This window comes from Temnothorax nylanderi, unplaced genomic scaffold (genome assembly GCF_030848795.1).
Source record: "Temnothorax nylanderi isolate EJ_2023f unplaced genomic scaffold, tnyl_v1.0 TNYL_tig0024_pilon, whole genome shotgun sequence".
NCBI classification, from domain to species: Eukaryota; Metazoa; Arthropoda; class Insecta; order Hymenoptera; family Formicidae; genus Temnothorax; species Temnothorax nylanderi.
In genome coordinates this window covers 1,201,326-1,229,146 of record NW_027249086.1, presented here as the reverse complement: position 1 = coordinate 1,229,146, position 27,821 = coordinate 1,201,326, and the positions used below count along the sequence as shown (strand labels likewise).

Genomic DNA, 27,821 nt, shown 5'->3' with positions numbered 1-27,821 from the left:
AGTTGAATAGATATAGGTTTCATCGTTATGGAGAAACGTTTCTTTCAAATTTTTAAAAAATTGTGATCGTGTCACATGTTGCTTTTTTCTTAACGAATCTAACAATGGGAGCATCGTGTAACGACGCGGCGTTTCAAGACTTCCAGGACAAGCTAGTGAAATAGGTAGTTGAGCGGTCGCCATTATCGTTTATAGAGGAGGAGGGAACGGCCTCCGTGGCCTCCCATAATCCGAGTGCGATCTTTATCGTCAAATTCTGTAGCGGGGGCCGCATCGATGCCTCGATTGCGCAATCAAGATGGCATCGAGAAAGGCATCTCTCGCCTTCAACTCAAACTACCAACAAGTATTTCAATATCCGCTCCAATATATTCCCATCGACCCTATAAACGTGTGTGCAGTTATATTGGATTCTCTCTCTCTCTCTCTCTCACACACACACACACACACACACACACACACTCTCTCTCTCTCTCTCTCTCTCTCTCTCTCTCTCTCTCTCTCTCTCTCTCTCTCTCTCTCTCTCTCTCTTTCTTCCTCTCTTTCTTTATCGACTTCTCACTCTCTTTCATCTCTTTCTCTCCGTCCTCCCGTCATTCTTTCCCTCTTGCTCATCTTTATCCAATCCACGTCATTCTCGTTTCTCTGGGGGTCTAAGGGGGTGCAATGCGCGCGTGCATGAACGGACATATTCTCACAGCAGCGAATACAAACGCGTATGTTTGCACGAAAGTGTGAGTTCGTTTCAACTCTCGACTGAAACCGCACATTCATTCACGCGTTTTGTAATCCCTTGTAAAAGATTTTGCGGCCCCGCGCCGGGATTCTTTTTCCAAAGTGCACGTCAGGCATTTACAATGTTGTTCGGATGGTGTCATTAACGAGATGATAAACTCAATGGCGCGCGTTAACTCGATGCTTACAAATATCTGACTTTTTTCTTTTTAAGGGTAGTAATACATACACGCGTACGATATATATATTATATAGGCTATAAGGATATCCCGCGCGGATTCATCCCGCTAGATTCCACTGTACTACCACAAAGCAGAATCTTCTTCGTCTTCACCGATACTGAAGACAGCAATGACTTTATTAATTGGAACTTGTGAGAAATACCATATGTTATGAAAAATTTGTTTTGCCCTATCTGCATATCTGCATACTTTGTAAAGAAAAAATTTTTTGTAAACAAAATGCAGAGACTTTTGAAGAAGAATTCGTCAAGCTACGTAGTTTGCATCTTTTATTTGACATATTTTCACGATGGAAAATAACGTGGATTAAAGCGGGTGATGGGTGAGCAAGCGGCAAGAGAGAAGGAGAAGGAGGAGGAGAGAGGGAGAGGGAGAAAGGGAGAAAGGAAGGAAGGAAGGAAGGAAGGAAGGAAGAAAGAAAGAGCGTTGGTACGGGAAAGATAGAATTCTTCGGGAGCGAGGGGGAGCGATAGCGATACCGCCGAACGGGAAATGCAATTCGTGGTGGCGCATGGCGGCGGCGGCGTTGGTAGCGATGGTAGCGGTGGCGAGTCTCAGCCTCGGGTCGACAGATAGATAGAGTCAAGATTCAATTAGCTCTAGCTGTCAGCTGCATGATACTCGTCGATTCAATACACCTTGTCGCGTTCGTGTGTGCCTTGGCTTACTGCTACGTGTATGCGCGTATGTGTGAGATTACGTACGCGCGCGCGTGTTGTGTGTGCGCGCATACATGTGCCGCGCCCTCGTTTATGCGTCTCTGCGTCACGCACGCGGAAAACCGCGCAAACCGAGCGATTCTGAAATCAAAAACTCGCTGAATCGCGACATTATTTCCTTCCTCAACGGAAGGGGTAAAATTTTATCTATCGCGATCTGTCTTTGAAGCGACTGCGTAAACTTATAAATACATAAATGGAAACATTTTAAGAAGGAAAAGAAGAGCTGGGAGAATATACGAGGCAGGGTACTGCAGAGACATTAACAATCAGACAGACAGTAATTTTTGTTTCTTTGAAACAGAAAAATCTGAAAAATATAAGAGCTTTTAATGCGCGCGTTACGTACGTGACTCTGCGCGCGCACACAAGTCTAAATTTTTATATTTTTAAATTTAATAGAATTTAATATTGTATTTAATATATGTATATTTAATTATCATTAATGATCATTTATACCTCGTATCTCCTCGACATTTGACACTTGTATAATATCACATGTCACAAATGTCACACACTGCATCTTCCACGAATCACGAGTAGTCTCGAGCAGTCTCGAGTCTCGATTAACAAAAGCTTCACTGCATATAAACTCTTCCGAGGCGTAACACGCGCTATTTATTTATCTCTCTCTCTCTCTCTCTCTCTCTCTCTCTCTCCTCCCCCGCCTATCCTCGATTGAATTAATTGAAGTGATTCGACCAGATTCCGATCCGACTCGAACGTCGCGTTTCGAATTCATGAAAGAACGCGGGGCGGGGGTAGAGGGTGAAAGGCGGTGAAAGGGGGCGGCTAGGGTGCGTGTAGATGATGTAGGTATCACTTGTCCGGGAGCCAGAGCGATACCAGCCATTTTCAATTTATTTCAAGTACCTTTTCGTGGCGGAGAAAAGAAGGGTGCCGCGCCACCACCACCCTCGCCGTCCCCGGCCCCCGGCCCCCGACCCCCATAGCGCGACGCGGCGCAGAGAGATACCTCTATATCTATACCATCGCCATTTCTCCACCTTATGCAGGCTTACACCGTCACGAGCGATCTCACGGATTCGACATGACGATATTAACGTTTCAGAGTTATATATACGTCTCACATACCTGTTACATAACTGCGACGTTCGATCGATGCAAGCGACTCGTGGACTCGCGACTCGCGAACGATCCTTGGGTCGTGTGAATCGAATTTTAGACTAATATCTCTTTGCTCTGTTAATAAACATTTTGATAAATGCGCGCGTGCAAATGCAGCGTATCGCAACGCTGCATTTACGCTCAATGTTGAATTGCGTACAAGACCGAACTTGATTTAGAACCGATGTGATTGATTTAAAAAATGCAATCTCTCTTATTCCTACTTATGCACACTTGCTCGGGCAAACGCTATAACCTTTTTCTTTTTTCTTTTTTTCCCCCTTTTTTTTACTGTCGAGTTTCGCGAGTACCTATGCACGTTTCTTCCTTTATCGCGGCAAGAACCGCGGCGGATGAATAAAACGGAAGCCGTGGCTCTCGCGGAAAATATCGAACTCCGTTGCGTGGCGCGCGGCGCGGCGCGGCGCGCGGCGTTGCGAAAAGCGCTAGAGAGAAGAACGGGTGATTCGCGGGAGGAGGGCAATGACGGGTGGAAATGCGCAGGAGAGTTGTAAAAAATAACGCAGTTAATTAGCAGCGAGGCCACTTTAGCGGGCTCGCGCCCACTGTTAGCAAGCGTGGAGAATAACTCGTGCGGACGCGAAAAACACCCTCGAACGTGAGGCAACTGAAACGCTCCCGGTAAACCTTTCGCATCTGTTTATTCTTCTCTCTCACTCTCTTTCCTGACGATTCTTTACAAACTCTCCACCGGCATTTTTCCTACGTTGCACGCTTTTTTTTCTTAGCGTCTGCACGATTGTGGGCTGCTCCAATGCTCCATTTGCGAAGCGAAAATTTCATGTAGCAAATTGAGCTAAATACGTTTTGGTTTCCAATGAACGACTAAATAAACACGTGCTCTCTTATATACATAGAAATGATATAATTAAAATAATTTTTTTTCTAAATATTTCAACTTTAATGAATCTTACTTATTGTTAGAGATCGAGATCATATTGTCCTCTTACATACGTGATACCGAAAGATAAAAATTGATATTATTTGCTAAGAATTAATCTGCGAAATACAAAATTCATGACGTGTTTCAAAAGTCAAAACGAACGTGTTGAAAGGCTCGTGTCTTCGTCTCGTCGCGCGGCCAAAATGTATGTTTCACAATTATACGCTTGCATGCTGCGTGCGTGCATGCACGTCCAGGAGGAAGTCGGCAAGTTTTTTTCTTCGAAGGGAGAGAAAGAGAGAGAGAGAGAGATGGAAAAAAGCGGGGAAGATTTCGAATCTCACCAACTGTCACGCGCACAATCGCGAAAGATAGAGAGACGATTCTCTCTCTGGGTGTAACCCCTTTTGCGGTTCCCCCCTCTTTCCTCTGGACAATGGTCTGAGTCGAGGAGAAATTGAATTTGTAACATCAGTAAACTGCGCGACTTTGCTGCTCCCGTACCGCAATCAAAACCAAGTGAAGAACGGGAAGGGATTAAAGACGAGAGAGAGAGAGAGAGAGAGAGAGAGAGAGAGAGAGAGAGAGAGAGAGAGAGGGGTGAGGGAGGAAGAAGAGGAGGAGAGAGCAAGAGGTAGTGAGAGAAGTCTTTGGCATCAGGAAAAGGACGAAAAGTCTAAGCGGGCGCGAGATGAAGAGAAAGAGACTGAGAGAAGAGAGAGAAAGCGGATCGTGTTTCACGCCTGGCGGATTCTGAACCGTTTGAAACCCAGGTGGAAATAATACAACTTTGTGTTCCTTGTTAAGGATCAAAGGAAATCTACCCCCAATCTCGATCTCGAGACTCTTGGCTGGTCTCTCGCCGATTCTCCATTCGCCTCTCTTTCGCCTTCTGTCCTTTCGACAGACATGACCGACATGAAACTTAGACAAAACGTTAGCTCATAGCATGTTTTATTTGACAACTTTCAATAATGATATGTCAAGTAATATGTAAAGTAATATTGATGAAAGCTTCCTCTTTCTTTTTCTTAATAGAAGCAAGAAATTATGGTAAACTAAATGCATCGCCAAATGACAAATTGTTACGTTTGGAATTATAGTCAATAACTAACACGATTCTGTGAATAAAAAAGACACGGAAAACAAAATTGCAATATTTTTATATAATAAAGTCTAACAATATTTTATGTTATCATATAATTTTTTTCATTTATTTATTTATTTATAGCCATTTATATTACAGAATCATTCTTGATCTCTTCTCTACTTGTTATTTGTATAACATTAAGTTTGTATCTATAAAATAAAATAAGATCGGATAAATACATCGTTTTAATATATACCAAGCAAGGAGATTTTGTAAATTGCCAAATACACCGTAATATTTGCAAATTATAAGCTATGTAATCTTTTCTTTTCTTTATATAGCGTCTTCTGTTGAACTGGAAAGGAAAATCATAATATTAGTCTAAATATCAAACACTAATCATAATGTACATTGAAATGTATATTATGTTTTCTATTTACTAAAAGATTATAATTATATATTTATAATTATAATGGAAGAAAATACAAACAAATGCTTTTTATAGAATATATTGAATATTAGTATATATTGACCGTATAATTACGTGATTATGTTCTTTCCCTTATTATAATTAAAGTGTGTCTGTATATATAAATAGTTACTTACTATAAGGATCAAAATATATAAATTCTAATTTGTCAGCCAATCTTTCTCTGAGGCGCACCAATCGGTGACCACTTATAATACTTTCTGCCATGACTAAGACGTGCCTGTAATAAGAAATTAATAGCAGATGTCTTTTAATCGATAACATATTATGTCTCTGATCTGAGCTTATCATTAACTTTTTATTTAATATATAAATAAACTTCGTAAATTTTGGCATGCATTTCAAATAATTTCCATTAAAAACTGGCATTTTGCTTAGTGACTATAAATTTGTTATTACTTATATTTGTATATTTAAATATAATATATGTATATATACATATTCTAACCTCAAGTTTTTATTCAATTTTGTTAATGGCTCTACTTACTTGCTCTTTCCCTTTTTCAACAGCACGTTTGTTAAGAACATGGTATTTCACAAATTTCCTTTAATAGTGCGATTCAAAAAACCATGTACAATATATTGTGTGAATAAATATTAATAGATTACAGTAAATATAATACAGTCGAGTAGTCGAATCGCTCAACGCGAAAGAAGAGGTTAGGAATCGTTCAAGCGCACACACACACACACACACACACACACACACACACACACACATTTCATGACGTCCAAAATATGTCGATACATAAGATCACTGTAATAGCTGTAAATTGCGCGATAAATCTTCTTTAACAATTACAGATAATGCAATGATCTATTTATCTATTATCTTTTTTGCATTTAAAAAAATGTGTCGGTAAGAAAACTTGATTAATACAAGATTACAAATGAGTATAAATTTAATTAAGTTTGTGAAATGTTACATTGACAAACATATATATTTGAATAAAATTATGTGTATATGTAGACATGTAGGTATATACAAATTATATATAGTTATTTTTCGATAGCTTTATTAATAAACATATCAAAGGCAATGCATACATCGTCAGCAATTTTGCTTAAGAAATTTAGGGAACTTCTTACATGATTCAACTGTAATTCCTGAGACATAACAAATTTACATTGACATTTCTCTGAAAGTAGCTTCGTATTACAATATTATTCACATAAATAATAATATCATTACATTTTGCTGAATAAACAATCCTTCAAATCAATATAATAAAGTAAAATAATCATAATTTGTAATAAAATAGGAAAAGTAAATTATAATATAAAATGTGGTACATATTCTCATTTGTTACATTTTATTTCATACTTCATAGTTTTATATTTATTAAAAATGCCTTGTAAAGCATGAAAAACAAATGGTAATGTCATAAATTATATATGTATACAAGATGCATTATACAGTCATCTTTTTATCACGATATAGATGTAAGTATGCAATTAAACGTTTCCAACTTAAATAGCATAATAGTTTCACTATTAGGTGAAAATGCAGATATTCAAAATATAATACATATCGGAATATACAAATTAGGACGCTGTCTTGACTTTATCATTGGCCAAAATTTCTAATTGCTTAATCACTTTAGCAAGTTCAACATTTTTATCTAATTTCAAATAATCCACCTTTCGTACGTTATGTATACTGGTCCACGTAGGTAAGAGCTTGCACAGTTTTCGTATATGCTCCTCCATTTCGTATAACGTTAGTTTCGTTCTGAAAGAATTGTCCAATTTTTGTATCACCATCTCCATTGGTAAAACGCCCTTTTTTTCCGCCACGAAAATATTGCGAACAAGCTTCGCTAATTCGGGAAGTCTGGAGTATAGTGCAGCTTCTTTATCTGCATTGGGTGTTCTCGTCATTGCTTCTAATGCCTTGGCTGCTTGTTTAGCACGAACCTGCAATTATAATTATAATTCAAAAGAGAGCAATTATATGTACATTCTTAAAACATGATATGACATGATATCGTAATAAATGTGTCAGCTGGTATCCTAAAGCGATTGTTCTTACCTTTTCGAGTAGAGCCTTGGGAATGCCCTTGAATAGTGTACTGAGATGATCAGTTTGTATGGATGGCGTACTTGGTGGAGTGTCCACAATGGCAATGTTAACCTTCGGAACACCATCCTCTGTCGTTTGGGTTGTAGAATCTTGTGTGGATCTGGAAGTTAGGTTTGCTTCAGCGAGCCTTTGCAATGCTTTCTCCATACGTGTACCACAATTAAACAAAGATTTAGCTTTGTCTGTAAAAAAAAAATAATAATTAAAACGGATGAATAACAAATGGAACATCATATAAAAATATTTTACAGCTGTTTCGCCAGGCACATTAATAAAGAAGAGAAACCTACATATTCTACGAATAACTTGACCCTTTTGAAGCGATACTTTAAATCCATTTTCTACAATTAATTTATTAATTAAGAATCGAGTTGAGTAGTGCCGCATAATGCGAGGATGCATAATATAACTGCTCAAGTATTACGCGTAAGCAGTACTTTTATACCGATTGCGTTACGTTATTGCTGATTAATCAATAAAGTTTTGCAACAGCTCAATAAAAACCAAGTTTCACAACTACGCAAACGCATTGTTATTTAGTCTTTTTGTGCAATTTTTTGGCCTACTTAAAGTCGTCATCCAGATTAAGACTATATTATATCACTGACAATGAGTGTACGTACACACACACACACGTATAATATAGCTATATACTCCCCAGTTTTTGTATTATTCTGACATCTTATACTTTTTTAAATACTTTTCTGGCATTGTGCATATAAATTACAATAGTAGCTTCTTGTAATAGCAATAAAAAAATTTCTTTTTCTATATAAAATTCCTATTACTATCACAAATGTGTCATAATTCTTACCAAGAACATCTCTAGCGGTTGGTTTTTCAACATAAGGTGGTTGCGGTAATACAGCTTGCTCAATTTTCTTGCAAGACTCCACATCAAACTCAGGATGCCAGCGTACTATTTTCTCTCTCGGTATATTCATTAATCTCGGTGTTTTAAGGCTTAACAAAAATTTCTCATGTTCATCCTTTACTCTCTCTACAACAAAAAAATACATTTAAAGATATATGGATGCAATTAGTAATTACATTTGATAACAAGATTACAGATAAAATTATTTCAAAAGAATAATACGCACCTAATAAAGCGTTGTAAAATTTCTTCCTTCTTTCCAGCAATATCGTGGGGCTCATACTATTTTCAGACGCAGTTTTCAATATGTCATCCGCATCAGGCGTATTTCTGCCATTAATTGTTTCAACTACAGGTGTTAGAACCAATTCGTATTTTTCTTGCTTGGAGACCGAACCAAAATTTCGATGCTTCTCTTGATGATAAGTATAAGCATCAGGGTAAATAGTCTTTATTTGAGCTAGATGCTCCTGTGTAAAATTACGACGTAGCAATTCTTGAACTGCAGGTTTAAGTTTATTGAATGTTATCAATTCTTTTCTATTAAACAGCATTGCTGAAACCTACAGACAAAATTTAACGCTCAACATTTTATCGCAAATACAAATTTAAGCCACATTAACAACACAGAATATAAAAATCTTCAGAATTTTAAGTAAAAGTATTAAAAGATTTACAAGGATTTACTACCGTATCTACACATCTGAATATTTCAGCTAGGAATCTATAGGTATAGGGCAATGCCAATCCTGGTATTTCGCTTTCAGCCAGAGAGAGATATTTTTGATATGCCTTAACAGGACTGGAGTTCCCTAGACTTGGCGTGGTTTCTTTAGGCTCAAACAAAATTCGCCTCTGGGGACTGACCGTCTTTAAGAGATCTCTATTCTTCGTCGGAGTCAATAATCCCTTAGTTGGAGATTTGTACGTCTTTTGTGGACTTGATATGTGAGAAAAAAGCGAACGTTAGGGTATATTTGATAAATAAATTATATATATATATATATATATATATATACACGATCCTCACCTTACTGGAATTTCAAGTTCCACCTTCTCAAACTTTTGCATTTGAGGTTTCTTAATCACATCCTGTTTATGCAATTGTTCCAATGCCCGATCGTAATTGGCGATTCGTCGCGTTATGGCTTTCAGTTCTGTCAATCTGGAAGACTTGTTGATTCTATTTTTGATGTCGGTCAAGCTTAAATTTTCACTTCTCGCAAGTCTCTCCATCGTTGAAAGCTTCTTTGACGACGGTGGAGTGAGAGAACCGCTGGCAGGTTGTTCCTTGTCACAATCATCTTCTTTCGTCGTGTTATCCCTTGATGAAATCAAGGCAGACAAGGCAGAAGCTTTCTTGGGTGTCTGTGGCTTTTTCTTCGGACTAAGCGTACCTTTCTTCTCGAAGGGAACTTTCTTGGTCTCTGGATCGCTTCCCACCTTTAAAAAGCTATCTCTGATGTCTGGCTGGCTTCCGTCCGTGGAGGGTGTCGAGAGTACGGTGCGAGAGCGAGTACGAACGGCTCGCGCTTTAGGTCTGCTGGTACGGGTCTTCTCGGGGATCGCTTTCGAAGAATCGAACTGGATATTGCGGGCCGCCTTGTTGGCACGAACGGCTTCCTTCGAATTCGCGATAGCATCCTTCGCATCCTTCGCAACGATTTTCGGACTGGTTCCCGTACTTGTACTTACGGTACTTGCCTCGTTTGAGAAAGACAACGCGGCTCGCTCCGAGTTGTCGATAACTGTCTGCACTTGGTTATCTCGCTCCAGCAGCAAAATCTTGGACTTACCGCGTAACTCGTCGCACGCCTGCCGTTTGCGCGTATTAAAGTATGCCGTCACTGATGGCTGCGACATAGCCCTTTACGTATGACGTTATATACCGATCGCAGACGTGCCGCTGGCCACAGACAGGCCACAGGCAGGTATATTATTATCTACTATCTTCGAAGATGCACCGTCTGCCGTCTGCCGTCTGCGTCTCGCGAAAGCCCGCCTTTTTACCTCGTTGGCGCGAAATAACGCTGCTAGCGCTAGACCGTTAATCAGCTGATGGCTGATGGCTGATGGCTGGTGGCGCCGATGACGACGGATGCGAGATGCGAGATATGGCGAATATGGCGATTTACAACATACACACTCGATGATTCGCTGGATCATCTGGCATTTGGAGACAAGAGAACCAATCATGTTCGACTACCCACTTTGCACTCGGCCGCTCGGCGAACGGTCGCGAACGACGCGAACCCATCCGTCGATCTCGGATCTATTCGTTTCTGCCGATCCGGGGATTATGCATCTATTATTAATCTATATTCCTTGTTCCAAAAATATATGCATACAACGCGATCCTAACCTAATAAACAATTATGCAACGATTCAATTAGGTCATTCTTTTAATTAACGCGGGCGCACATGGTTTCAACCGTGATTGTAGCACATGATTTCTATATTGCAATAAATACCAGGTTATGTTGGTCACCATCGATTGATGAGCGATTCAGGCTGCGGTCCACTTGCTACGCTTGACGCTACAAATGCTTCGAAGCATTCCTCTTCTCTTTTCTTTCAATGAAGAAAGAAGGAGAAGAAGAACGCTCCAAAGCATTTGTAGCGTCAAGTGGACCGCAGCCTAAGCGATAAGCTTATATTTTATGATGTTACATAACCTTGATCGATATGTCCTATTCTCGGATAATGTAAAAGTAGTATATTCTAATACTAACTCTCTCTGACATATAATGATATATAATTGTGCATTTCGCGTGCATGGTAAAATAAATTTAAAAGCAAGGTTTTAAATAAACGATACCATTTACCCTTTGGGTACTTAGTTGTTACATAAATTGTTAAGCTTCAACGAGATTGGTTGTAAGGTTAATAAGGTTACCAATATTACTAACAATAAGTACGATTAAGTAGTGCAGTAACCAATAATGACGTTTTCTATTTTAGGCAATGAATGTTGCGAGAGGAATGGGGCCAACTTTTGGTAGAATAAATCACCTAAGGGAACGCTTATTCTCTCCTAAAAATTTATTGTACACAAATATCGGGATATCGGTTTCTCTTTCTGGCATAGGAGATGTTTTGGAGCAACACTATGAAATATTAAAGGTATTCCTTAACTGCTGGCTCTTTCGTCAAATTTTACGATCCTATCATTACTTGCTTTATCCTATGATTCTTTAGGGCGAATGGGACAAATGGTGCTTTACCAGAACAAGAAATATGTCGATATCTGGCATGTCTATCGGGATAGTTTGTCATTACTGGTATAATTTTCTAGATACTAGAATGGCTGGACGCACCATTGGTATAGTTCTAAAAAAAGTGATTGTAGATCAACTGATTTGCTCGCCTCTTTGTATAAGCACATTTTTTTTAACCCTGGCCTTATTGGAGAACAACAGTTTAGCAGAATTTAAGGATGAAATTAGAAAGAAGGCGCACAAACTATATGTAGCCGAATGGGTCATATGGCCTCCAGCGCAAGTCATTAACTTTTATTTCCTTCCCACGCGATACAGAGTCTTTTACGATAGTACGATATCTCTCGGTTATGACGTGTATACCAGCCATGTGAAATACGATATCCAAACAGCTAATAGATAATGTTATTTTACTTAGCGAGATAGTTTACAAAATTACAAATACAATTTAGGTAACAAATGAAATAGAACTTTGCTTTGTCAGTTCCCTGAAAACTTCCCTTACTACGTACGTGCATTGTGTATATATTTATTAAGCTATGAAGTAGAATAGTTTTATAAAATTGTGCAAATGCAAATTGTGTAAAATATAATATATAAAACGTACAAATAAATAAACAGACAAAACGCCCATCACTTTCAGCTCGATTTTAATCGAGTTGGAAATAATTCTAAAAAAAATTGTAAAAAAAATGTCATTTTACATAATAATTATACAATAATTTTTGAAATACATGTGTATTTTTTATTTTTTATCATCTTTTATTGTAAAAAAAAGCATAATAAACATCTATTTACTTACTTAATTAATCTTTTCTTCAATTTGGCCTACGATATCTAAAGTTTGCTTCGTACGTGTTAATACTGCTAATATCTTTGATTTTTATGTACGAGAATGGTATTCACAGACAACTTTTTAAAACATTCCATCGTGAATGCCGATAGGTACCAACACAGCTATAAAGAGCAACAAATTGCGTGCTACTAGTTTCCAATCATTCGGTACTGCATAGGGTGCCAAAACGTGCGTCAATCTATGAATCTAGAAGATAGAATCTCCATAAGAACAAATAATTTTTGTTCTATAACTGTCATTAAAATTACAATTTTTATTTTCCGTTAATGTAAGAAATAATCTGTTTTACTTACTTCGTGACTGGCACAGATAAAAATAAACGACGTAACCAACAGATTCAATACTGGGAATCTGGGTAATAGTACAAGTACTCCGTGCGAATCTGCCGCCAACCATATATGACCTTGCGCCACCAAAGTTTCCAAACTTATTCTACCTAATCCAGCTAAAAGTGCAGAGTGTTTCCCCCGTAATGCCAATGATGCGTTTCGGAGAGCGATGTATCCTATAATCTAACAACGAGTAATATTGATAATGAAATAGTAATAAAAAAAAGTTAATAAATGCGAAATTTATATAAAGTTGATAAGAGAAATGTGATAAAAGAATAAGTAGTAATAAAGAAATTACAGTAATTTACCGGGATAAACGCGACGTAAGAATGAATTTCCTCGCACTCTGATACAGAATGACACAAAATCGTAAAAGTAGTATACGCTATTAAGGAGACCAGTGCCAGTACGGAAGATAAGGCGGTGCCAGGAATGTGATCTATTCTCTGAAGAGCGACAAGAGCAGCTCCGAAAGTCAAGCCCCAGACTACGCTGTATCTGTCCACTCTCCAACGAGACCACCATTCGCGGATATCGTCATCAGTCGTCACGAATAATGCTTTCCAGGGTCTCGTGACAAAAACTTTTTCAAAAAACACCTGCGCTGATAAAACGTGTTGTATTTTGCAATTAAAAAAAAAGTATTCTCCAATAGAAGTTGCTTATTACCTCCGACATGTATAGTATAGTAATTATCGATACGAGACCCAAGAGTTTTAGAGCGAAATACAGCAAGGCTCTCGGTCCGTATTCTGCCAAACTTCCAGAATATATTCTGGGTGGTAACCAAGCTAGAAAGTAAATCACTAAAAACCAGAACGATACCAACGGTACGAAATGATAAAATTGATACGGCCTGTTCATGCAAAGGCATAAGGATACTGTCAACAAGTTTAATCTAAACATGACCTGAAACACAGCAAACAGATTTGATTCTAGATGAAAATGTTATTATTTAATGATTTAAATTTATGCATTATGAAACTCTTTTCTAATACTTACTCTGGCAAATCTGACAAGAGACACGTCGCCAGTTTGCCAAAAGTAATAAAAGTGTCCATATCCAGACAGAAATAAGTAGGCAGAATTAATTAATCTTAAATACATGTAGATCGGCAAGACATTTTTGGCACCGGTGACATGGTAGATGAGTACAACTGCTTGCATTAAACCTCTCCATTCGTCCGTTTGTTCTCTGTTTAACACTCTCGGCCCTCTTTCGCGATCCTCGGTGAAAAATAATCCAAGAGCTAAGATATAGCCGAGTGGTAGCCAAAAACTGAACTCACTGTAATACTTATTCTCCTTCATGAAAAAGTTTGTTCTACAAGTGATGCAAGAAAACAAAGAATTATTAAAGCTATTGCAATATAAAGACAAAATTACAAATCTCGTCAAGCGATTACTTACCTGTCACACAAGTAAAAATATGCTAATATAATAGAGAAGAGGGCCAGTGATGTAATGAGAGTATAGAAATCTTGTACCTCCGGCTGCTTAACTTGAATGACCTCCGAAGTACTTGCTTCTTCCATATCTTGTACTTCCTCGGTGGTAACGTGAGAATAGGACACCTCGGAACGATATTTGCACAATTTTCTGTACAGCCATACTCCTCCACCTATTGTTAAACTAAATATAATAAAAGAGCATTAGAAATCTTGCAATCTCTCTCTCTCTCTCTCTCTCTCTCTAAAAGCGCATTAGAAATTAAATACAATACTTAATTACAATAATGCAAGCGCAGACAGACTTAACAATTGTAGAGTGGTTGCCGACTCGGGATAACTGCAACAACTGCCATCATCGAAATTCATATGATCGTTGCAGTATGTATTTAATAGTATTTGAACTTTATGATGAAGTGACAATGGACTCGCCAAATAACCATCCGGACTTTGTTCAAGAACACCCGTACCAACTAATTTACTGCTTTGCCATATACGAGCCTCACTATGAGACAATATCTGTATGTGGTGATTACAGAATATTTATCTTTTGCTTTTTATATACATACACACACACGTTTAGGTAAATACATATATCGTGTTACCTTCTCGGCTGCTTTATTGCACAAGTTAATCTGTTTGTTGTCTAAACTCAACAATTGTACAGGCAGTCTTTCCTTGAGCACAGGATCTTGTAAGAGCCATAGAAATTGCGATCCTTTCTTAGCCAAAAAGTCTATTGGCTGTACCAATCGAATCAAACCTGTATTGTATTCCGAATAAAGCTGCGTATCACTGTTATTATTTGCAAGAATTGCAGCTGCGGCAGAGCCAGTGACAATTACGCTAGGTGCATCTGTTTTCTACAACATCAAAGATATATATATATAAATTTTAGTATATGTTCCTCCAATTTTGTTCATTTCTCTACGTACATATTTATTTACTGTATGATATATAATGTGTGCACGTTACCATCCAGCCTCTAAGGTCTGCTATCATAGAATTATCGAGTTGAGGTCTCCATAAAAATTGTACATTTAATTTAAGTTGTCCGTCGTTGAAACCCAAGTCAGAGTTTTCTGGCAGCTCTGTGAGATCGGATGCTTTGCCATCAATCATAAATTGCGAAACGAAAGATTTATATAATTGCCTTATTCTAGCATCGCCAGCAAATACAAAATGATTATGGTGGCCCATGAAAGCTAGATATCTCATACATCTTCTGCTGTCTCTGTAAAGTTACATGAATCTTTTTGATATAAAAGTTAATCTCTCTCCCTCCCTCCCTCCCCCCTCTCTCTCTCTCTCTTTTTCTCTCTTAAGTAAATTATAAAAATAATAATCTTACGTTTGTGTATAATGGTGCATCATGCATCCGTATGGTTGCCATTCTTTGTCTCCTTTGTATCTGCCTTCTGTCAATAACCATTTGCAAGAATCGCTACCTGTAGAAATTATCAGTAATAATCTATTTGTGCCAATAATAAATTATTTACGTTATCTTTCAATAATAAATTTTATTGTTCACATTGCATACATACCATAAATAAGATGTATGACACCATGATATATAATAAAACAGATAACAAGCGCAGTAGCTAATTTCTTTGCACTTGTTATTGTTATAAGACTAATAAAATGTTCTGCCGATGTCATGAAGGGATTCGATATCGCGGATTACATTGACACTGCAAAATAAGAAAAATTTTTTTGTAATTTCGCACTTGTATCGACGATATGTATACTTGTATGTACTATACTTATTTAAATTTGACAACAATACCTGAATATTGCGTACCTATAATCAGACTTATTATTTGTTTAACATGTCGAGCAAATAGCAAAATAATTTTTGCATAAAAGTATATCGTGATCTTTTACTAGTTCGATTAATTTGTTTCGAAAAGATAAGGGCCGGCCGAGTTAGTACCTATAGTGCACCGTGAGCGATTCTTCGAGTGTAAACACTGCAAACGCGATTGCGCGTGCAGCAGCGTGCACTTGCACTCGCAATACTCGCAATACTCGCATTCGTCGATTCGAGACGGCCGGGACGGGACGGGACACGGGACACGGGACTGAGACGGGAGACGGAGGACACGGAGCTAAAACTGCGTCGTAAAATTATTCGTTTTGCGCTTCAGCGCGTTTGCCGCGTTTAGCGCAGAGGCTGAACCGGGCTGAACGGCTGAAGGCTCTCACGACTCTCGCGAGAGACTAGATAGTCTATCGTCGAGAAAATCGCGTGGTCGATAGATGCGTTCGTTTTGAGGACGGAAAGTGCCGTCGGGAGTCGGGAAGTGTAAAAGCATTTCGCGTCTAACCCCCTATGCATATATCTTATCTTATCGCCCAAGCCCAAGCTGCCCAAGTGTGCCCAAGGTGCAAGACGCGCAAGACGCAACATCGGGCTGATCGGGCATCGGGTTGATCGCTGATCAGATTCGGGTGTCGGGCCGTCGGGACGCGTCGCTGATTGGCGGCCGCGCGCTTTCGTGACATTTGCGATTTGCGATTCGACGTCTGCCTCTGCCCTCGGCCTCGGTCCGCCTTTACCGTTGCAAGTTGCAATCGTTGCATAGGTTGTGCGTAGGTCATATGATTCTGTCAGTCTGAGCTGTCTGAGTCAGTCTCACACGCGAAATTGACAAATTGTCAGGGTGCGCAAATTGTCATCCCTGTGACACTTTGTCAGCGATCATCGAGCACGTATACGTATACGTATGCGAGTGGGTGCGAACGGCAGAAAACGCGTCAGTTAACAACGTCGGTCCTACGTGCTCCGAGAAAAAATGTCACTTTTTGGAGTAGGCAATCCCTTTTCTACGCAAGTAGGACAAAAGATCGGTGAGTGCGCTGACTGAATCTTATTCATATTTGTCGCGTCATCGCTTGTCGTTTATCGTTTATCGTTTCGCCAAGATATTAGAAATCGGTCTCTCGGTCAGTGAGGTCAGTCTCGGGCTTGACCACAATTTCCAACTACGTAATCGAAATCGCGCGAAATTTACTTTTTATCTTGATGGATTTATTTAATTACGACCGATATAGCGCCTAGCGTGCATCATCAGATAGCTCTGAATAGCGGGATCTGTACGCACTACGCTCGCAGCGAGTCTTCAGGGTTTCTCTTGTCTGCTTTCAGAGTCTGCTACAGATGGTAGCTTACCCAGCGAAAATTGGACGCTTAACATGGAGATATGTGATATTATAAACGAAACCGAGGATGGGCCGAAAGACGCTGTTAAAGCTATCAAACGCAGACTCAATCAGGCGGCGGGCAAAAATTATACCATAGTCATGTATACGCTTACCGTTAGTATTACAGACTGTAATGATATATCGCTTATATAGCTTATATAGAATTGTATCCAATAAGGCGAAATGCGTATCCAGTTTTTGCTTTACAAATAATCTCATCAAGTAATTTGATGCGTCAGCCACATGTATCTTTGTTACGATTGAACATAAGCAAGTGCTTTGATCAAGTGCCCGCATTTCACAGTTTCGACCTTTGCAAGTTTAAACAATTTACACCATTAGTGTCAATTGAATTAGCCGTTGTATATTATTATATTTATTATTTATGACAAGTGCGACAATCTCTCTCTTGTGTTCTTGATCAAGGTACTGTGAATACCGCGATATAATAATCTTTATGTAACAATACAAATTGTTGCGACGATGAAGCATATTTATGTTCATTAATTCAATTTAACTTAATACAAGTAGCTACACGAATGTCATTTGTATATAATAGGTGTTGGAGACATGTGTGAAGAATTGTGGAAAACGTTTTCATGCTCTTGCTTGTTCGAGAGAGTTTGTGCAAGATCTAGTAAAATTAATCGGTCCCAAAAATGAACCACCTACAGCAGTTCAAGAGAAAGTTTTAAGTTTAATCCAAACTTGGGCAGATACATTCCGTCATCAGCCGCACACTCAAGGCGTTGTGCAGGTTTATCAAGAATTAAAGATAAAGGGCATACAGTTCCCGATGACCGACCTGGATGCCATGGCACCAATTATCACCCCAGAAAGAGTGAGACGCTAGATACCTTTTTAGACAAAACTACGCCTTCTAAAACCGTTCCATCTTTAAAAATAATTTTTTCTTTCCCCCCCCCCCTTTTTTCCAATGTTTTTATAGAGTGTACCTGAAACGGAGCAAATTCCAGCGAGCCTCGCTACAAATGAGCAGCCTGCGTCTTTGGGAACGCAAAACTTACCTTCTCAAACGTCGCAGTCTGTTGGTCAGTTAACTCAATTGAGCGAACAACAATTGGCCAAATTACAAAGTGAACTTGATGTTGTTCAAGGAAATATGCGCGTATTATCGGAAATGTTGGCGCACTTTACAAGTCCAGACCAAAGTTGCAAGCAACAACCAGATTCTGCGGATCTTGAATTATTGAACGTAGGAATCTTATATGTATCTTTTGTCTCTTATAAATTTACTTATTTATAAAATTTTGTCTTGTTTTCATTCACATGTATTTTTTCTTTATTTTGTAGAATTTCTTTTGCAAATTCCAGTATATAAATTGTACGTCTTAATATGTGTAAATGATTATTTGCAGGAGCTTCATTCGACATGTAAGGCAATGCAAGAGCGTGTCGTCGATTTGATCGGTAAATTGGCTCACGATGAAATGACAGCTGAATTATTACGCATTAATGACGAATTAAACAATCTGTTTCTTCGTTATACGCGTTATACGAAGAATAAAATGCAAGTACCGGCAAGTGCTATATTAGCTCAGACGATTGCGCATCCACCGAATGCTGAATCGACTCCAACTCTTACTAAACGAGAAGCGGATTCACTTATAGATTTATCTGACGATGTGGATAATTTGACAAAGCGGATGAGTGAACTCGGTAAGCCAAAGTTATATAAATCTAATGTAGAATTGTACATAATGCAAGAAAGATTGATACTATTCTGTTGTATTTTAAATAATAGATGCCGCTGAAGCTGTAACACACGACAAAAGCACACGACAAAAGGAAAAAAAAGAAGGGGATAGTGATGAATTTGATATGTTTGCGCAATCGCGTAATGCAACGTACGAAACAACAAAAAATAGGTATATTAGATGATTAAAATTTCATCGTTTGTAATAACGGGAGATTATTAAAATTATTTCAATAGAGTAATCTTTCTGTGGCTTACAATTAGTAAAAGATATGCACAGGCTATGATATATTTTCTTTCAATTTTAATTATTTGGAAACTAATCACGTCAGAAATTTCCTTCGATATATATTTATTTCAATATACGTTTACATAGACTAATTTTATTCAATAATAATTCAAGATTTTTTTCAAATTACAGCGGCAGCAAATATGAGGATAATTTGGAGCAGGTGAAAGGAGGGAGTCTAAGCACGGCAATTCTCAACCGCAATAATCCTAAATTACCTCAACAGACCACTACTAGTGCTAGTGTGCGTAACATCCTCTCCTTCTTAAACTAATTATTAGGAAAAACACCACATTACTCATTCGCAATCTTTTCTTGCAAACACATTTTTCTAAAATACTCCTTTCCATAGCCACAAAGTATAATTGAACACAAACATTCGATTTCTATGATTCATCTTGATGCTAATTTTAAACACTGCATGTGCTAATGCTCTATGTAAATTAATGTTGCCGATGTTACCAATATCTCCAATATTTTACATTTAGTTACATACATGTAACTAAAAGGTCTCAAGGTATAGTAATCTCCTTACTAGATCGTGCTTATGCGCATTAAATATTCGTTATCACAATTGCACATCGCTTCTAAAGGCATGAAAGTTGTTAATTTTGATTATGTTACTGTTGGATTTTATTTGCGTCAATTGCGCATTATAACATATCGTTTGTATTTTTTTTTGTCGTTTCGTTCAATGTTTGTGTTTGTTTTTCTATACTCAGCCGAACACGGAATCTGAATTCAATGAAATGGCAGCCTGGTTAGATCGTACAGTAAGTATAGTATATCCTTGTACAGGCTTAAATCAATTTGATAAATATTCGTTAGCGAGCAAATCTTCAAAATCATAACGCATAAGTTTAAGAAATTACGAGTTGGTGGTGTTTTAAAAAAAATTTTTTTTACAAGAATGTCAAGTGTCGAACAACCGTTTGCTTGTTGTATTGCAGCCTGGAGGGCAAGGGGATCAAGAATCCTTAACATCGTCAGAATTTGAGCGCTTCTTAGCGGAACGTGCAGCCGCGGCTGAAGCTTTACCAACACTCCCTACAGCCACAACTGCCACCTCGAATTCTTCGACTACCGGTAACCAGAACATTCAGCGCCAAATTAACAAAGATCAAGACAAATCTTTATTCGCTCTTTAAGTACCTTAAAGCTGTCTGTTGTAAAAATGGGAGGTTAAATTTATTACGGGACTGCCGTGTTACTTTAAACGGCACGTGCCTACGATTTTTCCCTCCGATTAAATCACGCCCCCGATATCGTCGACAATTTAAACTATGGATTTGTATTTTTAACATAAGGGGCTGAAATATAAGATAGAAACACAAAGACGAGAGGAAAAAGTACACACATGAAAAATGCTTTGTGCTTGTACGTACTTAATAAGGTAACTGATCCTATGCAATCACGTTTGAGATATCGTTTCAGTTATAAAATTGTGGTCATATACACACACACGTAATGTAGATAAGTTGCTTTAAAGTTGTTCTACGAATCATTATAATTGTCTATCACGTAATAATAGCATGTTAAGGATTAGTTAACATTTGTACATAGACGATAATGCGTCCACGGAAATATCCAGATTATATCGCAACAGGTTTTTTATTACGATAAATTTTGTCTCAAAGTCGCGAATCGAGCGTGAAATCGCAATTAGATGAAATTTTCGGATTAATACATGGATATCTGGACGAAAATCCAATTGAATAATCGATCTTATCTACATATTGACAAACTATTTTTCTATGTTGAAGTAAATTTTGTCTCAGCTGTTTGACATTCTATATACAGAGATACATTTTACAGATTTATTATTATTTTTACTATTGTAATTCCTACTATCGTAGAGACTTTGTAGAGACTTTACTATTGTAGATTAATATAAATTAGTAGCGCATGAATTTATTATTACTGCTATTATTACTGCAGTTACGTGTAATAATATTATAAATGAGTAATATATTCTGAAATTATTATAAACGCAGCAGTAACATTGGTGATTTATAGAGATTCTTTGACATCCTATGTTTACAGCTCCGAGGAAGGATGAAAAAAACTCTTGTTTTTTTTTTTAAACTTAATTCCTTAGGATTTTATCGATTGCCCTAACATTTATTACTGTACTTCCTATCTTGATACATTTGCTTTTTACTGTATTTATGCATACTTAATGCAAATAGATGGCTAAAGAAACAAGTACACCTGCGGTGCCTATATTAACTGAACTTGCAGTTAATAAGGAGTTAATCTGTACTCTTCACTTACGCAGAGAATAAAACTGTGCATCACAACCAACGTTTCTTTCACGTTTCTATGTTTTTCTGTCTCTCCGCACTACATTTTCAAATGTCAAACTTACTATTTGCATTATCTTGAAAACAACCGGGTGTGCAACGCTTTTAACTCTCTCTTTCTCTCTCTCTCTCTCTCTCTCTCTCTCTCTCTCTCTCTCTCTCAACTCATTAAAAATGTAAAAATTAAAAGACACAAGTAGCGAGAATGATTTTTATAGGGGGTTTGTAGAAATGGGAGAAAAATGTTTCCTCTATCTTAGCAGGTAGGATCGCCAGCATTGATGACGAGTATCGATATAAGTTTTGAGTTTGAGTTTGGAGACTTTGGAGCAGAGTATCCCCTTCCATTAGTTTTTCGTCTCCCACTCCCACTTCTTTGGTCGCGTGGTCGTGGACGTCGTGGTTAGTGCAGTTCATCGTCATGAGCTGCGCTGATCAGCGATTTCGTAACTTTCGTAAGTCGTACGGTACGGGTACGGTCGTGTCGTGGTGGTGAGACTGATGAGCTGTGAGCTGTGATCTGTGATCTGTGATCTGTGATGAGCGCCGAGCGGTGGTAAGCCGGGAATATCGCCGGGCTTCAGCTTCAAGTTCAGCTTCGCTTTTACTTCGCTATCGGCATATTCGGCAATTCGGCAGTTTGTTGCACTCGGCAACGATTCGCTCGAGAACACGCGGCAGGCGTGACGATTGATCGCGGATGATCTGGCATTGCGCTCGAGAAAAGAAGCTTCCGCGCTTATCCGAGGACGAGGATCATGTATACCGTGTCAAAGGGACCTAGCAAGATCGTAGCGAAAACTCGACGAGGTACTAAATTTGGATTTCTCAATGTCCGATGCCGCCCGGTCCTACAGAAGACGATAGTCGTGGATGGTCTAGGCCTAGTCTAGTTCTAGAAAATCTAGACCATCAGCATCAGTGGACTCTAGAACTCGCGAATATTAAATTCTCGCTTTTTGCAGGGATCAGTCAGAATCTCGAAAGATTGGAAACTCTGCGCGATCTGACGAGGAAGACCGACATTGAAGACGACCACGAGATCACCCGGTGAGAGAGAGAGAGAGAGAGAGAGAGAGAGAGAGAGAGGGGGGGGGGGGAGAAAAGATGATCTAACCCCTTTCTCGACGCCGCTTTTTCACGTTACTCCTTCTCCTTCGTCGCCTCCACCTCCGCCGCCTCTGCCTCCGCCACCGCCACCGCCGTTGCTTTCGACATTACGCAATTCATCATAATTCGTCCCGCAAAATCGTCAAAACTATTAACATAACTCATCCTTGATGTCATATTAATGCGTGTCATTGAAACTCTTAATGGAGCATATCTAATGAAACGCGATGCAAAAATATCTATTGAAACTGATTTTGCCTAATATTTCCTGCGACAAATAATCTTGTTCCTTAACATTCCACCGCGTATTGCGTAAGATTGCATTTGTGTAACAACGCGTGACGAAAAACAACTATTTTGCTTACTATTACTCTATGTCCGCAATAAGGCTTCTATACTTACATATATATTTCACGCTCGCAGTCATGTACCAAAGCCGGTGTTCCATATGAATGGGAAATCCAAGTTCATCTCGCAGCGACATCAGATGCAAGAAGTTATCACGCCACAGCACGAGGAACTTATCAAATTTATTTACGAATGTAGGTAGAAATTAGAAAAGCATTCTACACACGTGTGAAATAAAGCGTAGAATTAGTCTGGTATATCAAGTATGAAAGGGGCGTTGAATGCAAAAACCATCAATTTTGCCAAGTATGAAAGAGGCTGAGAACGTGAAACTTTAGTCGAAGAAAAAGACAAGATTATTTATACATTATACATACGTACACATATCGTATATCGTGTGTGCTTATGAATTTTTTCCCATGTTGAGCAAAATTAATTATTTTTATTTGTTTATTATTTTTAACAGCATGGAATCAAGTTAATACGCGGCAAAGAAGCGAATGTTGCGATGGCACAGAATGTGCAGAACTTTGCAGTAAGTAGCGATATATACGACAAACTAAAATTAGTTGATCTATGATCGCGGTATTATCTGTGTTTCCTTTTTCCCCCATACATTTCATCTACATAAAAAAGTATTTTTCTAAAAAATTATGTGTAATTTGTAAAAGAAGATTATTTTACGTTTTTTTTTTATCTCGTAAAAAATGATCTCTATATATGCTTCTGTCGTAGGGGAACGGGGGGTAGCCCCGGATATTATTGAAATTCAAGTATACCGCGTATCTATGGCCATTGTTTAAACATTCTAATATGCCCTTCTGCATATCTCGAGTGGAATGTTTAAACTTTAAACAATGGGGCTACCCCGCGTTTCCCTACTATGATTACTTGTGCATTGACACACACACATACACGCGCGTATTCTCGTACCCATTATTTATATTTATTAAAAAGAAAGACAATCTAGGTCATAATTTAATGTTTTGTTTACTAGGTCCTAAGGATTCTATAGTATATTACAATGACGGTGAACCGAATGATAATCTTCAAGGTAAGTGCGACGTTCCTATTTGCAACTATATTAGATTAAAATCAAATTGATATCCTAAAGAGTAATTCATTAGTTTTTTAAAAGAATTAATATAACCTTATATCACCTACTGTAATTGATTGTACAAAATAAATGGCAAAACATAAATAAATTGTTGCAGACTTTAAACCGTTTGATTTGGAATCTTGGTGGGGCAAACGATTGTTTAACAATATCACCAAGTCACTCTGAGATATTGTATTCAAAAAGCTAAGATAATTTTTCCTCGTTGAGAACTTGTACTACTGTGGTGTGGAAAATAATTTGGCAGCCCAAATAAGTGCTACGCAAATTAACCGATATATCGCGTCTTAAGAAATCGTCATATGAAATCTGACCAAGTTTGAAAATTGGTAAGACATGTATCGGCAAGTACCTGTCAAATTACCAGTTAAAATATCACGATGTACGTACATAACATTGTATGTATATGTAATAGATAATACGCGCGTCCTCTACGTGATCACATCACATCACATCGTCACATGTGATAAAGCGATATAAGTCAGTATATCTGCGTATGTCTTGTATGTACACGCGTACGCATATAGTAGCAATTAAATACCGTTAATAATCCAAATGGTTTAATGACGATTGTTTATATTGCATTTGTTAATGAGACATGTTTCTACAAAACATTGATACTTGTTTATTGTTGCTCTATTGTTAGAATTGCTCAATTTTCATAAGAATACGGTGCAGAATATGGTTCAACGTTTTTATATAGAGCTTTGAAACAACAGCAGCAAAGTTTCGCGGAACTTTCGGTAGACAATAAGTGGAATGACGCAAGATACGCGCGAATATGTAAACCCAGTCGTTAAAAGATTCCTGATTAAGAGTTCTGGTTAAGTTTTAAACATTACATCGAGAAGAATATCGAGGGCGTAACCCAGTATATGTACCAAATGCGTACCAAATACCAAAATAGGGCTAACATAAGTACGAGCAAAAGATCCAAAGCTGTGCGGTATGAATCCTGCGTGAGGTTGATGAATTTTTTATCTTAGAAAATGTTGTATATATTGCATGCAATAATCGCGTGTGAGTGCGTGACATATAATGTTGCGGGTATTTGTTACGACGATTTGTGTTTGACTTTTACGTAAGCGCGAAGATTTAGTATAAATTTGTAGACTGATAATATGTAAGAGAATCGTCGTATTGTTACTTGTCGAGTTGCAGCTCGCACTCGGTGATGCAATATCTATTGCGGAGCTCGCTCATCGAATTGTTATATTATGGCAAGTTAAATTGTTTCTTCCTCGCATTGTTACGTATCTGTCGGAGTCTCCGATTAGCGACAATTTAAATGCCACAATATTACGCGTCTGACAAAGCGCAGTTTGCGAGAGTAGTCGTCATGTAGTGTGAAATAAAATTCAGTCATGTGCAGCTGAATTTTACACGATCATGAATAAATACGTCTTTATACGTACAACAACATTTCTCAGGTTGTATTTCATTTCTATCGCTCTCTTATAACGCAATTACTAATTATAGTACAAATATTGAAACAATTATAATTATAGAGAAAAAATATAGCATTATATCCCAATTTTTCTATTCAATTGTACAATCGTGATATATAATTTTATTTCTTGTAATATTATAATTATAAATGGAATATAATATATATATGTAGATATAAAGTTTTATTTCATATTAATTAATTTATAATATTTTCAGATATTTAGATGTAGTACGTACGTAACGATATATATATCGTTTCATCATATTACATATCAGATAAATACAACATTTTTATCTAGTGCAATAATGCTTTAAATTCGCAATAATGTTATAACCAATTCATTATTTCATTACTCTTTATCTATTCGTTATGTATGCAATTTTCGTAAGCGCATGATGCGCAAACATTTGAGCCAATGAAAATCTTATTATAAGTCGCCATATTGTTTCGCAGTGCTTAAGGGGATGCTAAAGCCGTTCAAATTACCGACAAAAACAGTCAAAGCTCCTATTTTGAAACGGCTTTACAGATCGCAAAATCCTTTTACAGGAGTAAAGTAGAGGTACTAATGAAGTGCGGGATTGTCAAATAATTAGTAATAATTGAAAAAATTTTTAAAATGCTGTCACCTCATAACCTTATTTTCTAATATAAACAGTTGTATACGTAATATGTACGAAATTAAACTTTCCCGCACTTCAGAAGACGTGCACAAACAATAACGTACCTTTGAAATTGAGATCGAAAGCCTAGAATAAAAATGGGAGCTTTGAAACGATCGTGTATATTTTTCACAAAAATATTCACGCAGAGCAGCAATCATGTCACAGCAGTAGTTCACGGATCTTGCGAGAGACGGCGCGATGGCGCACGCAGTTGTGGGCAGTTTCGGGGTTGGCTACATTGTCTGATTCCTACACAGCAATCGAACCAGGACAGACATATGATACAGATATCTCGTTAGGCATTTTTACATTTTTTTCAATTATTACTAATTATTTTACAATCCCACCCTTCATTAGTACCTAAACTTTACTCCTGTAAAAGGAATTTGCGATCTATGAAGCCGTTTCAAAGAACGAGCTTTGAAAGATATGTGGTACAGATATCTCGTTAGGCATTTTTACATTTTTTTCAATTATTACTAATTATTTTACAATCCCGCACTTCATTAGTACCTCTACTTTACTCCTGTAAAAGGAATTTGCGATCTATGAAGCCGTTTCAAAGAACGAGCTTTGAAAGATATGTGGTACAGATATCTCGTTAGGTATTTTTACATTTTTTTCAATTATTACTAATTATTTTACAATCCCACCCTTCATTAGTACCTAAACTTTACTCCTGTAAAAGGAATTTGCGATCTATGAAGCCGTTTCAAAGAACGAGCTTTGAAAGATATGTGGTACAGATATCTCGTTAGGCATTTTTACATTTTTTTCAATTATTACTAATTATTTTACAATCCCGCACTTTATTAGTACCTCTACTTTACTCCTGTAAAAGGAATTTGCGATCTATGAAGCCGTTTCAAAGAACGAGCTTTGAAAGATATGTGGTACAGATATCTCGTTAGGTATTTTTACATTTTTTTCAATTATTACTAATTATTTTACAATCCCACCCTTCATTAGTACCTAAACTTTACTCCTGTAAAAGGATTTTGCGATCTATGAAGCCGTTTCAAAGAACGAGCTTTGACAGATATGTCGTACAGATGCCTCGTTAGGCATTGGGCGCGTTCAGCAGACCAAGCCGCTGAGTAGCAGTCGAACGTGATTGGCTCTTACTTTTAGAACCAACCAATCAACGCAGAGTGTTGATCAGATGAACTCAACGATATATCTGTCTAAACTCGTTCTTTGAAACGGCTTCATAGATCGCAAAATCCTTTTACAGGAGTAAAGTATAGGTACTAATGAAGGGTGGGATTGTAAAATAATTAGTAATAATTGAAAAAAATGTAAAAATGGCCGCGTTCAGCAGACACACTGTTGACATGATGTACAGATGCCTCGTTAGGCATTTTTACATTTTTTTCCAATTATTACTACTTTTTTTATATATTCCCACTCTTCATTAGTACCTCTACTTTACTCCTGTAAAAGGATTTTGCGATTTATAAAGCCGTTTCAAAGAACGAGCTTTGACAGATATGTCATAC

The 27,821-nt window shown here is 37.7% G+C and overlaps 6 protein-coding genes across 12 annotated transcripts; 3 read left to right on the top strand and 3 right to left on the bottom strand.

Annotated features, from left to right (window-relative positions):
• Positions 1 to 4,913: 4,913 nt before the first annotated feature.
• On the bottom strand, positions 4,914 to 5,989 carry Mrpl33 (mitochondrial ribosomal protein L33). Its single transcript, XM_071700931.1, has 3 exons — positions 5,796 to 5,989; positions 5,425 to 5,528; positions 4,914 to 5,173 (listed from the first exon to the last, which is right to left on the bottom strand). Exons 1-3 carry the CDS (start codon positions 5,834 to 5,836, stop codon positions 5,124 to 5,126), a joined length of 195 nt encoding a protein of 64 aa, XP_071557032.1. The 5' UTR covers positions 5,837 to 5,989; the 3' UTR covers positions 4,914 to 5,123.
• Positions 5,990 to 6,307: 318 nt separating this feature from the next.
• Positions 6,308 to 10,875, bottom strand: Dup (double parked). Of its 2 annotated transcripts, none has more exons than XM_071701063.1 (7): positions 10,737 to 10,875; positions 9,296 to 10,627; positions 8,956 to 9,205; positions 8,492 to 8,828; positions 8,206 to 8,391; positions 7,341 to 7,573; positions 6,308 to 7,225 (listed from the first exon to the last, which is right to left on the bottom strand). In XM_071701063.1, exons 2-7 carry the CDS (start codon positions 10,126 to 10,128, stop codon positions 6,854 to 6,856), a joined length of 2,211 nt encoding a protein of 736 aa, XP_071557164.1. In that variant the 5' UTR covers positions 10,129 to 10,627; positions 10,737 to 10,875; the 3' UTR covers positions 6,308 to 6,853. The 2 variants fall into 2 exon arrangements, with proteins under 2 accessions (XP_071557164.1, XP_071557165.1); XM_071701064.1 differs by having other exon boundaries at positions 7,054 to 7,225; positions 7,341 to 7,491.
• Positions 10,746 to 12,216, top strand: LOC139769748 (mpv17-like protein 2). 2 transcript variants are annotated; one of them, XM_071701072.1, is made up of 3 exons: positions 10,746 to 11,156; positions 11,227 to 11,388; positions 11,464 to 12,216. In XM_071701072.1, exons 2-3 carry the CDS (start codon positions 11,230 to 11,232, stop codon positions 11,884 to 11,886), a joined length of 582 nt encoding a protein of 193 aa, XP_071557173.1. In that variant the 5' UTR covers positions 10,746 to 11,156; positions 11,227 to 11,229; the 3' UTR covers positions 11,887 to 12,216. The 2 variants fall into 2 exon arrangements, with proteins under 2 accessions (XP_071557173.1, XP_071557172.1); XM_071701071.1 differs by having other exon boundaries at positions 10,754 to 11,147.
• LOC139769744 (N-acetylneuraminate (7)9-O-acetyltransferase) lies at positions 11,733 to 16,521 on the bottom strand. 4 transcript variants are annotated; one of them, XR_011717620.1, is made up of 13 exons: positions 15,906 to 16,521; positions 15,664 to 15,810; positions 15,471 to 15,567; positions 15,095 to 15,353; positions 14,725 to 14,982; positions 14,403 to 14,638; positions 14,082 to 14,303; positions 13,674 to 13,995; positions 13,341 to 13,580; positions 12,980 to 13,270; positions 12,633 to 12,851; positions 12,286 to 12,525; positions 11,733 to 12,154 (listed from the first exon to the last, which is right to left on the bottom strand). XR_011717620.1 is itself a non-coding variant. In XM_071701059.1 (12 exons), the coding sequence occupies exons 2-12, from the start codon at positions 15,776 to 15,778 to the stop codon at positions 12,400 to 12,402; spliced, it is 2,385 nt and encodes a 794-aa protein (XP_071557160.1). In that variant the 5' UTR covers positions 15,779 to 15,810; positions 15,906 to 16,521; the 3' UTR covers positions 12,223 to 12,399. The 4 variants fall into 4 exon arrangements, 3 of the variants coding, with proteins under 3 accessions (XP_071557160.1, XP_071557163.1, XP_071557161.1); XM_071701059.1 differs by lacking the exon at positions 11,733 to 12,154 and having other exon boundaries at positions 12,223 to 12,525; XM_071701062.1 differs by lacking the exon at positions 11,733 to 12,154 and having other exon boundaries at positions 12,223 to 12,525; positions 12,980 to 13,254; positions 13,341 to 13,462; positions 13,777 to 13,995.
• A 45-nt stretch (positions 16,522 to 16,566) lies between these two features.
• Positions 16,567 to 21,633, top strand: LOC139769747 (TOM1-like protein 2). 2 transcript variants are annotated; one of them, XM_071701068.1, is made up of 9 exons: positions 16,567 to 16,969; positions 17,268 to 17,437; positions 17,883 to 18,164; positions 18,273 to 18,539; positions 18,703 to 19,003; positions 19,089 to 19,212; positions 19,462 to 19,573; positions 20,052 to 20,102; positions 20,280 to 21,633. In XM_071701068.1, the coding sequence occupies exons 1-9, from the start codon at positions 16,915 to 16,917 to the stop codon at positions 20,475 to 20,477; spliced, it is 1,560 nt and encodes a 519-aa protein (XP_071557169.1). In that variant the 5' UTR covers positions 16,567 to 16,914; the 3' UTR covers positions 20,478 to 21,633. The 2 variants fall into 2 exon arrangements, with proteins under 2 accessions (XP_071557169.1, XP_071557170.1); XM_071701069.1 differs by lacking the exon at positions 20,052 to 20,102 and having other exon boundaries at positions 16,571 to 16,969.
• A 145-nt stretch (positions 21,634 to 21,778) lies between these two features.
• LOC139769749 (MAPK regulated corepressor interacting protein 2) lies at positions 21,779 to 25,629 on the top strand. The gene is made up of 6 exons (XM_071701073.1): positions 21,779 to 22,442; positions 22,598 to 22,682; positions 23,166 to 23,284; positions 23,557 to 23,625; positions 24,088 to 24,144; positions 24,305 to 25,629. Exons 1-6 carry the CDS (start codon positions 22,391 to 22,393, stop codon positions 24,373 to 24,375), a joined length of 453 nt encoding a protein of 150 aa, XP_071557174.1. The 5' UTR covers positions 21,779 to 22,390; the 3' UTR covers positions 24,376 to 25,629.
• Positions 25,630 to 27,821: the final 2,192 nt, after the last annotated feature.

Coding starts and splice junctions, on each gene's coding strand:
- Mrpl33 (XM_071700931.1), bottom strand. CDS start 5,836: ATGTTCTTAACAAACGTGCTGTTGAAAAAGGGAAAGAGCAA. Junction 5,529..5,795: donor TTGAAAAAGGGAAAGAGCAA/GTAAGTAGAGCC, acceptor TTCTTATTACAG/GCACGTCTTAGTCATGGCAG. Junction 5,174..5,424: donor TATATATTTTGATCCTTATA/GTAAGTAACTAT, acceptor TTTCCTTTCCAG/TTCAACAGAAGACGCTATAT.
- Dup (XM_071701063.1), bottom strand. CDS start 10,128: ATGTCGCAGCCATCAGTGACGGCATACTTTAATACGCGCAAACGGCAG. Junction 9,206..9,295: donor GAACTTGAAATTCCAGTAAG/GTGAGGATCGTG, acceptor TCACATATCAAG/TCCACAAAAGACGTACAAAT. Junction 8,829..8,955: donor TATTCAGATGTGTAGATACG/GTAGTAAATCCT, acceptor TTTTGTCTGTAG/GTTTCAGCAATGCTGTTTAA.
- LOC139769748 (XM_071701072.1), top strand. CDS start 11,230: ATGAATGTTGCGAGAGGAATGGGGCCAACTTTTGGTAGAATAAATCAC. Junction 11,389..11,463: donor AACACTATGAAATATTAAAG/GTATTCCTTAAC, acceptor ATGATTCTTTAG/GGCGAATGGGACAAATGGTG.
- LOC139769744 (XM_071701059.1), bottom strand. CDS start 15,778: ATGACATCGGCAGAACATTTTATTAGTCTTATAACAATAACAAGTGCA. Junction 13,581..13,673: donor CTCTTGTCAGATTTGCCAGA/GTAAGTATTAGA, acceptor GCTGTGTTTCAG/GTCATGTTTAGATTAAACTT. Junction 13,271..13,340: donor CTATACTATACATGTCGGAG/GTAATAAGCAAC, acceptor TTATCAGCGCAG/GTGTTTTTTGAAAAAGTTTT.
- LOC139769747 (XM_071701068.1), top strand. CDS start 16,915: ATGTCACTTTTTGGAGTAGGCAATCCCTTTTCTACGCAAGTAGGACAA. Junction 17,438..17,882: donor TAGTCATGTATACGCTTACC/GTTAGTATTACA, acceptor TGTATATAATAG/GTGTTGGAGACATGTGTGAA. Junction 20,103..20,279: donor CAGCCTGGTTAGATCGTACA/GTAAGTATAGTA, acceptor GTTGTATTGCAG/CCTGGAGGGCAAGGGGATCA.
- LOC139769749 (XM_071701073.1), top strand. CDS start 22,391: ATGTATACCGTGTCAAAGGGACCTAGCAAGATCGTAGCGAAAACTCGA. Junction 22,683..23,165: donor GACGACCACGAGATCACCCG/GTGAGAGAGAGA, acceptor TCACGCTCGCAG/TCATGTACCAAAGCCGGTGT. Junction 23,285..23,556: donor TATCAAATTTATTTACGAAT/GTAGGTAGAAAT, acceptor TATTTTTAACAG/CATGGAATCAAGTTAATACG.